Raw genomic sequence first — 10084 nt, 5'->3', positions numbered from 1 at the left:
ATGTCTGAACTGAAGAAATCCCCAAATGAGTCGTTGCTAACAGTATCCTACGCTTATATTGCATAATCGTTACTTTAAAGAATTTGTTTAGATAGTAAATAAAGCGACAAAACCCCTTCCATATCCAATAGATTTCTCTGCATAAAGCAGAGTCGATTGTACAAATCCGACTATATCATGAGCATATGTTTACGAATCTCTATCGAATAGTAATGATTCCAGGTGGTCGCGAAAAGGTGAGCGTATCCTGCCCCACCGGTGGCACCCGTCACAAACACATGCAAAGGCAAGTCAAGTGTACATCCGAAAAAAATATGGGAACATATGCGTCAAATTTGTAACTGCCTTGTAACATGTCTACCATAAAACTGGTCTCCTTTATTTCTAGTTCAGGAGGGTAAATCAGTTGAAGGGAATCGGCTATTTGATTGTTATTGAACGATATCAGATCATCAATATACCTGAAGCGTAAGTTAAACTTCTTGGTCTAATTACCTTCTTCCGACTTTTCGAATCTGAAGAGAAGTTATCCTCATTATCCTATATGTTTTAAATATGCACTTACAATTCGTATGGATAATCAGGCACTCTCTGTTAACAGGTATATTTACAGAGATGTCAGCTGGCATGTTACCGGTCAAGGATGCCATCGGAGGAGACTTAACTGTTGAAGTCCCCATAGCTACAAGCAATCCTTTCCGCCCAAAAGTATATGCAACTGAAAACTTTTTGGAGGAACTGTCTAACCGACTTCAAAATGGTTTGAACTGCTCTCATTATCTTTAGGTTGCTAACGTCATATTCTTACATAATAACACAATGATATATTCAACATGATGGAGCTTACCTTACCTTTTCCGAAAATAACTTTGCCCCGAAAATATAACATTGTTGCTGCTCTTATGGTAAGAATATACATAGTGCCAGAAATGAGGAAAAGAACTTCTTCGGAAATCATTGGTATGTTAAATGTGCTTTACATCGCTGGATATCCCGTCTGTATGAGTACTGCAATGTAAGATCAGGAATGTGTCATGTGAGTGAATGTAAAAGTCCGCTTTGACCCCCCTGAACAACTGTCTTACAATGTATAGACAGTCTCTGAATGAGGTTCCTGACTGTAGCCTTTGGGCCCCTGGGCTTATCCTCTTCCTTTTCTGAAAGGAGTTTGTCCAGATTGTAAAGTGGTATCTTCTAATTGGGGTCAAAGTCAGAACTTCTAATTTGCCAAGTGTTCACAGTCTACATGGTTTGTCATTTCTATTTGTACTAGCAGTATAAAATCAGTATTACAATTATTCAAGTAATACGCATCCCACCGTACACTACTTCAAGGTCAAATTCTAGGTGACATCATTAAATCAATGTGAAGAAAAGCTTTTGGATTCTTTATATTATAGGGCGACAACTATTATAAATGTAGGTGGTGCTTTAAGTAAAAAGACTAATTTTCACATCTAGCTGTGTTCTGTTTATATCGTGTTTCATAAAATGTATGTGATTCTTGTTTTATGTAGTTTGCACGTTGTTCAATTAGGATTAACATATGAAACATATGTTTTAGATGTCCATATGCTCCCAGTGGGTGCAGTAAGAAGATGGAACAAAGAAATGCAAATCCTTCTTGGCAGCTCAAAGATTGGATTGATATACATGGCAACATCTCTTGCACAGATGTTAGATTTGCAACTGAAAGACACAAACATTGACGGAGTTGTATTTGATGCATGCGTTATCGTATGTGATCATCCAGTTCAAATTCTTACCTTTGTTAGAAGCGTGTCAAAAGACAAATTTGATACCTTGATTCAAAGAAACGACGAGTTGTCCAAAGGTGTCCTGTATTCATTAAGGGAATTTACTGATGAAAAATTTAACATTTTGAATGGTGTACTTGATATAGATGATTTGAAAGACAGTGCAGGTTTTGAAGACAAAAGGAATACCATTTTTGAGAAGTCTGGTCGTTATGTCAATCCCAGATCTCTTCACATGAATCCCAACAAATGCCGAAACTTATGCAAAGCCTTCTTCGTGGCAGCAGCTGTAGATCACACATCTAACCCCACATCATCAGATAAAATAGTTCTGCTTAAGTGGGATGTCTACCAACTTCTGGAAAAATACCTTGATGAACCGCTGGTAATTGTGAATTACGCATCCAAAGAAAGAGCGATGAAAGAAGTCGACAGAAGGTTATCAAGATCAGGAAGTACAGTGAAAACAAAAAGGTGACAATTCATTTACTAGTCACTAGATGAGTAGATGAGAGAGATATGTTATTTGACAAGAAACGTAATATGTATATTTTTCTGTATTTTCGTGCTGATAATAGTCATTGAGGTAGACTGAATGTAATTGTTTTTGCAGTCAGATATATATAACATTAATCAACAGGGCACATTTCGTATGTGCAGTGAGTGAGTGAGTTAATATCTAACGTCGCTTCGACATTATTTCAGCTATATTGCGACGAGACCAGGCTCATATGTTTACAATTGAGTCATTTATGGAAAGCCATATTTAAAACAATTTACAGAACATATTTCAGCATAACAATATCATGAATACAGTTTTAAAACACGGGCTATAGGCCACCAGTAACCAAAGCTAGGCCACCTCACTGGGGATCACGGGGACTTACAAATCAATACAAAAGCCGTAATAGATAAGAACATTTGTATTGTCACAAATGAAAATATCAACTGTCTGGTCATTCGATGAGATACAAACAATATCTTCTAAATCTCTGACTGAAACATATAGGTGTACTTTACAGTAATTGGTGAGTATCATAATAAATAGTTCATCAGTTTTAACAATAACAAAATGTCATAATACATGTCATTTTGTGGTTTTCATTTCTTTAACTGTCAGAAGAGTGACCATCCCGCACAAAAACAAGCTTGCAACACCAAATGATGGTGACTGTTTTGAAGACGATACCATGCACAATGTGGCTGATTCTTGTGCATCTTCGCAGATGCCACCCAATAAAGGTAAACGTTTGTTGTTCAAAGGTAAATCAAATGGTATTTGAATAGGTTATTATAAACCATCATACACATGGGTTGACATTTATCCATTTGGCGTAAGTTAATTTCATCATCCGGATTGTTTTGTCCGACTTATTTGAATGCTTTAATGGAATCAATTGCTTTAAAAATAATAATACAGAAGGAATCTTTCTTTTGGGTGTAACAGGAAGTTCTAATTAAATACCAGTTATTTTCAATGTCCCCCAAAGAATACGGTGTCCTAAAAACTGTGTAAACTAATACAACCCAAAGAGTTAAAACATCAAGCATCATTGCCATAAAACTCGTATTTTGGCTATCGTCACAGAATAATGTCGCCAGCTTTTCAACAGAAGTATTCACAGTCAAATGGCCATAATCAATCTTGTCAGCAATAGCATCTGGCTACCCAAGCGTCTTGCACATAAGCAATGCGGGAAACCTCACTTCTTTCCAACATCAGTTCTTTTGACGCAAATAATTACGGAGAGTGCTGGGAGTACTCCTGATGTAATAGAGGTTGTACTTCCGCTGTACTACCGTAATATGTGAATCCTGTTTCCACTTGTGACGTCATCATGGCACCTTTCAGATTGTTTACTGCCTTATCAGCAGTGACTCAATTCGGAAGAATGTTATGGAGCAAGCAACTGCGTTATAAACCTTGAGCGTTATATTTGTGTTGTCAGATGTTATAAATTCGAGTGATCCCACGAAAACATATATGACGTCATTTATTGTTCTGATGATGCCATCTCCGGTTTTGATGTCGTCACTTCCGGATCTGATTACGTTACTTCCTGCGACTTTGACATGAGATATATATAACTTAAGAGGACGGATCTGGCGACGAAGACTGAATTGGTGTAGGCAAGAAGATGGATACTGTGTAAACTACTGTACATAACGTTTGAGAGATTATCCTGAAGTAGTGGAAGACATTCTGGGACTCTTTATGAGAGCTTGGGGTTCTGATACAAGCTACTATACACAAGAAACTTGTTGAGACATGGCGAACAAGCCCCGGTGAAGTGTGTCCTACACCAATTGAAAAAAAACAGGACGAAAAGACCATTCTGTAACAACTATTCGCCAAGCAGGTCCTGATGGGCTAAAATGTCAGGAATCCTACTCATTCGGCTGCCGTATGGAGATTGTACTGGAGGAGCGGACATTCCCATATCAGTGATGAAAAGTATATCTTCTCGGCGACCCACGCCCAACGGTCCATCCCGACCAAAGGCCGTGTCTGTCTTGCGTCCTTGGAGGGGTATTCTTCAGGGTCGTTCTGGGAAGTGGCACTTGACCTCAAATCCAACTGTCCCTCTCCTGGCCGGGAGCTGCTTCTGGGTCTCTACCAAAACGCAGACATAGAGGACAATATCCTCTGTGCAACACCTAGTCCTGCACCGGTGTGGTTCCACAATGACCATGAAGATATCACTCTTGCACGAAGTCGATGCAGATAGGGTCGGTAGCGCCATAACGATCCTAAATATGACAACCTTAGCGACTGTGTAACGACGTGAAACTGAGGTAAACACAAAAATATATAATGTTCTTCAGCTGAACCATTATCTTTTTTTAAACTGAAGATCTAATTATAGCTTGACAACAAAGAAATGTGCCATGTCACCAATTTCGTTGACACTTGCACAACATAATATTACTAGCAAAACTGATTGTGGATAGTTGACAATGAAGAGGACTTCTGTTGAAAATATGAAGATTTTAGAGTGTGACAACAGCCGAGATTATATAGGAAGTATGGCAATGATGTAATAAAGATGGGATATTCGCGGTAATTATATATGTTTGCATGTGTGTCTAGAACGCAGCTGTTAGAGGATAACAGACCAGTTCATTCCATATTCCAAACCTACAACATGTTTACTGATTGTTGTGTAACAATCGTTTCATCTCTTGTAGGTAATCTTTCTGCTGATCATTTGTGTGGAGTTTGCTCCTTGGAAAAATCTGAAGATTGTGAAAAACTTGGACGTGTCCTTGTTCACAGAAAGTTATTGCCTGAAAAGATACTGACTGGTGCATTTGACTGGAAGCGTCTCTGGTGTTATGTTAATTTTGCTGAAGAAATAAGATCAGATTTCATAGAAACCATAGAATCACATTCAAAAGAAATAGCAAGGAAGCTTGTATCTGCACATAAAACTACATTTTACTGTACCTGTAACACACGTCGGATACCTTGTGATGGGTCTACAGAAACAGAAAAAAACTCAGAAACGACAACGATTCGATCATCTAATCCTACCGACTTACAACATTTAGAAGCCTTTCCTTTCACGGACAGGTTTTCCACATCAGTCATCAGTGTTGAAGAAATGTCCAAGGGAGAAAGTATCAACACGTGGTTGGATGGTGTCACTCCTTTATCAGATTCTGGTTTAGGAACAAGTCATGACAATGAAACAGTCAGATCAACAGTCGAATCAGATTCAGGGCCTGATCAGGAATCATACCAATCTGACTCAGACACAGAGTCTGGCGACAGTACACAGTCCGAGACCTTCACAGGGGGGTATGATTTATGGAAAGAACATAGCTTAGATGCGGACGCAGCTGTCACTGGTTTCTTCTATAAAGAACGTGAATCGCCACGGAAGTAACAATAACCAGGGTAAACATATTGACCGGTGAAGCCATTGATATTAACAAAAGGAGTATCACAGGGTCTTTTATGAGTTGATGGTATGCAGGGGGTATGTAATAGCCTTGCTCACAGTTGATTGAAGGTTGTAGTCTTTTGATGTTGATGGCTTCTTGAAGTTTTCTGATTTGGAAGTCTTTGGTTGGTGGTGAGGGCTTTGATTTTGTCCCACTGGATGCTGTTGCTTGGGTTGTCACGGACGTGGTCTTATAGAGCTGACTTAGAACCATCTTTGGAGACTGAGCTTTGATGTTCTTTAGTTCGTGTTTTGAGGGGCCTAGGTGTTGCGCTAATATAAGCCTGTACACAATTGCACGGAATTGCTGAGACTCTTAAGGAAACAGGCCAACATCGATCGATGTGGTTTTCAATAGAAATCACAGCATTCAGAACACCAATAAAACCACAGGAAAACCACCATCCAGCCACAAGCTAGAAGACAGTGTACCACATTCCGTGCAATTCTGGACAGGCTACAATTGGCGAAAAAAGTTGTTCATCTATATATCTTATCCTTATTTATGTATGTAATAACATATGTTTGTGGTGGTTCTTATACTTTCACATGCATCGCTAATAACGCCTGTACGTGAATATCAGTCAAAATCAGTGTACATCAATAACCCTTGTACTACTTCACGAGAGTTTCTAATAAATTTCGAAAATGATAACAGACTTTGACATTAAATGGAGCCTGACCCTGAATTGATGATTGGTAGAAATATATATATTAAATGACTAGAATTTTCAACAAGACAATCGGGCCATCTTTACGGAAAAGTTACAAACCGGATTTAAAAGTCACTGATAGGTAGCTATTTGTAAATTTGTGGTAAATTAGGAAGGAAAGAGAAATATTAAACAAGACTTTTGGCATGAACTAATGTCATATCACAGGGTTGTCCATATCAGGCAATTTTAGAAATTCTGTCTTGCATAATGGTGATTATGTCAGGTCAGTAATTTCGTTGTGTACAATTCACATGGCGTTCAAAGCCAATTTCTTTGTGTGGTCTATCAAATGAATTACGGTCTGTTCAATTATTAATACCGCGTGTTTGTTAACTAATTTTTCAAAAAAAAGCTTTGTTCGTAATTGTTTTACTTCTATCGTTTAGTATTGTCTTTTGGTATTGTGATGTGCTGATGAAGTTTTAACGTTTACCGTTATTTGTGGTTATGCTGTATTTTAGACTGTTTGTACAACACTATCATGCAAAGTTGATATGAAACCATATAAATGCTAACTTATACCTGTACTTGAAATCTTAAAGGTGGCGTTTGAACTGAACTTCAACTTCATCTCACTAGAATTGATTCTGCATGTTGTTCCTCAAAAATCCCAACTTCAATTGAACTGAAACGGTTCCACAATTGTGTCATCACTAGATACAGATTTTCAAATTGATTTTTAAAGATGTATTCCGCGATGACTATTTTAAGCAAACAAATTTTGTTTCTACTTCAGTCATGCTTTCAACTGTGTGAACTTTGATATGAGTAAATTATTATGTAATTATATGAGCGTTTTCATTTTGACCTGGTTTAGGATCACGGTCTGTCATATGCTGAAGCCGAGGGACGATATGCCAAATTGAGGACCTACACAGGCCAATATTAAACACCAACACCAATATTATAACATATGTATTGTGCTTGCTTGAAACGGGATTTACTTTTCTAATTAATAAATGTGAATACATGTAAGCTTTTAAGTTTGTTTTAGTTTTAATATGAGCGCACATGATCACAATGCTGTCATTGGTCGCATGACTCCGTTTTGATTTCAATCACGTCTGGCAGTGTAAACATTATAGCTTGTATTGAGTGAGTGAGTTTAGTTTAAGTGACTTTTTACAGTATTTCAGTTAATCACGTCGTGTCAGCTTGATGTGTCACAAAATTCTGAAAATCCTCCGTATTTCATAACGACTGAGTGTAGGGATGAGTTACTGTCGCCGCAACCTGTGTTCCAACGATGTTTGTGGGTTTTCCAGAAGACTGAGCACAAGAAAAGTTACTTGTCATCGGATACTTGTCATGCGGGCATCACTTCCTTCCGAAAATTATGTCATTTTAGAATGAATTGTTTAATCAAATCTCATTTACCTTCTACTTGTAGACACAACATCAATTTATCGAATGATTCGAATAGTTTTATTCCAAAGAAGAATGCCAAGGTTTTGTCTCTCTCCCTAGTATACCCACTGAACAGAGTTCCGTGGTATGTCAGCAACACACATGTGTTCCTTGGTATGTCGACAACACACATGTGTTCCTTGGTATGTCGACAACACACATGTGTTCCTTCGTATGTCGACAACACACATGTGTTCTATAGTTTGTCAGAAACATACATGTGTTCCTTGGTTTGTCAAAAATACACATGTGTTCCTTGTTTTTTTCCAGAAACACACAAGTGTTCCTTGGTATTTCAGAAACACACATGTGTTCCTTGGTTTTTCCAGAAACCTCCAAGTGTCCCTTGGTATGTCAGAAACACACATGTGTTCCTTGTTTTTTCAGAAACACACAAGTGTTCCTTGGTATTTTAGAAACACACGTATGTTCCATAGTTTGTCAGAAACAAACGTCTCCTTGGTATTTCAGAAACACACATGTGTTCCATAGTTTGTCAGAAACACACAAGTGTCCCTTGGTATTTCAGATACACACGTGTCCCTTAGTATTTCAGAAACACACATGTGTTCCATGGTCTCTCAGAAACACACATATGTTCCATAGTTTGTCAGAAACACACGTCTCATTGGTATTTCAGAAACACACACGTGTTCCTTGGTATTTCAGAAACACACATGTGTTCCATAGTTCGTCAGAAACACACATGTGTCCCTTGGTATTTCAGAAACACATATGTGTCCCTTAGTATTTCAGAAACACACATGTGTTCTATAGTTTGTCAGACACATACATGTGTTCCTTGGTTTGTCAAAAATACACATATGTTCCTTGTTTATTTTCAGAAACACACGTGTTCCTTGGTATTTCCGAAAATCAAATGTGTTCCTTGTTTTTTCGCAAACACACATGTGTTCCTTGATATTTCAGAAACACACATGTGTCCCATAGTTTGTCAGAAACACACGTCTCCTTGGTATTTCAGAAACACACATGTGTTCCATAGTTTGTCAGAATCACACACGTGTCTCTTGGTATTTCAGAAACACACATGTGTTCCATAGTTTGTCAGAAACACACATGTGTCCCTTGGTATTTCAGAAACACACATGTGTACCATAGTATTTCAGAAACACACATGTGTTCTATAGTTTGTCAGAAACACACTTCCCGACATGGGTACAATGTGTGAAGCTCATTTCTGGTGTCCCCCGGCGTGATATTGCTGGAATATTGCTAAAAGCGGCGTAAAACCAAACTCACTCACTCACATGTGTTCCATGGTTTGTCAGAAACACACATGTGTTCCATAGTTTGTCAGAAACACACATGTGTTCCCTAGTTTTCAGAAACACACATGTGTTCCATAGTTTGTCAGAAACCGAAAAGTGTTCCTTGGTTTGTCAGAAACACATATGTTCCTTGGTTTGTGAGCAACACATGTACACTTGTATTCTTTTGTTTGTCAGCAACAAACAAGTGCACATTGGGCTTGTCAAAAGTGAGTAACGTTTACAACCATTAATCTGACACATTAATCTGACACACCCTACTACATACACACTCACTTAACCTGACAGATATATATATATATATTCAGGATATGTGCAGCAGTTGGTACTGCCGCCTGCATCTGTAAGATATTGGTGCAAGGAAGGATTTACATAAGAATTTATGGTTAATAATAACTCGCCATGGGCGCGATATTCAGTATAATGGATCAGGTACTTTACTACCGCAGTTACCACATACTATCTTGCTTACACCACACAAAAATAACCCCATACAAAATGCGCAGTGCGATACTGTCGTATATGTGGTTTCTACGGCGTCACAAACAGCCCAGTCACACTGCACCCCGCTCACAGTCTGCACCGTCGTGAGTCAACACACGATACACCAGGCTAATGTCTCTGTCGTCATGTGACCTGAACCATGATATACATGCAGCCAAAGGAAGATGAGTCTTGACCATGAGGTAAGTCACTGAATGTCAAACGTTAAACTAGTAAAGTAATTATATATTAATGTACTATTTAATGTTCTGTATACTATCATGGGTTTTTACCATCCAATAAAGGTCTCTGCGCTTTATAAAAGTGATATTCGCACTATACTACTGATGTTTTGATAATAGCTGTCGAGAACGTGACACGTATAATAACTAGAAAGTATAGTAAACTACGGTTATAACGAACTCAAAAAGACCGCTAATTTTAGATCGTTATATTCGTCGTTCGTTATACGCATTTCGACC

The 10084-nt window shown here is 38.3% G+C and overlaps 1 protein-coding gene across 1 annotated transcript; it reads left to right on the top strand.

Annotated features, from left to right (window-relative positions):
- Positions 1–615: 615 nt before the first annotated feature.
- Positions 616–7352, top strand: LOC139455415 (uncharacterized). The gene is made up of 4 exons (XM_071236969.1): positions 616–760; positions 1565–2231; positions 2878–2999; positions 7238–7352. Exons 1-4 carry the CDS (start codon positions 616–618, stop codon positions 7258–7260), a joined length of 957 nt encoding a protein of 318 aa, XP_071093070.1. The 3' UTR covers positions 7261–7352.
- The last annotated feature ends 2732 nt before the right edge of the window (positions 7353–10084 follow it).

The sequence above is a fragment of the Haliotis cracherodii genome, unplaced genomic scaffold (genome assembly GCF_022045235.1).
Source record: "Haliotis cracherodii isolate W230 unplaced genomic scaffold, xgHalCrac1.p SCAF_11, whole genome shotgun sequence".
Lineage (NCBI taxonomy): Eukaryota > Metazoa > Mollusca > Gastropoda > Lepetellida > Haliotidae > Haliotis > Haliotis cracherodii.
The sequence above is the reverse complement of the archived record's forward strand: the minus strand, read 5'-3'. Positions and strand labels throughout refer to the sequence as shown.

Coding starts and splice junctions, on each gene's coding strand:
- LOC139455415 (XM_071236969.1), top strand. CDS start 616: ATGTCAGCTGGCATGTTACCGGTCAAGGATGCCATCGGAGGAGACTTA. Junction 761..1,564: donor GTCTAACCGACTTCAAAATG/GTTTGAACTGCT, acceptor CATATGTTTTAG/ATGTCCATATGCTCCCAGTG. Junction 2,232..2,877: donor AGTACAGTGAAAACAAAAAG/GTGACAATTCAT, acceptor TTTAACTGTCAG/AAGAGTGACCATCCCGCACA.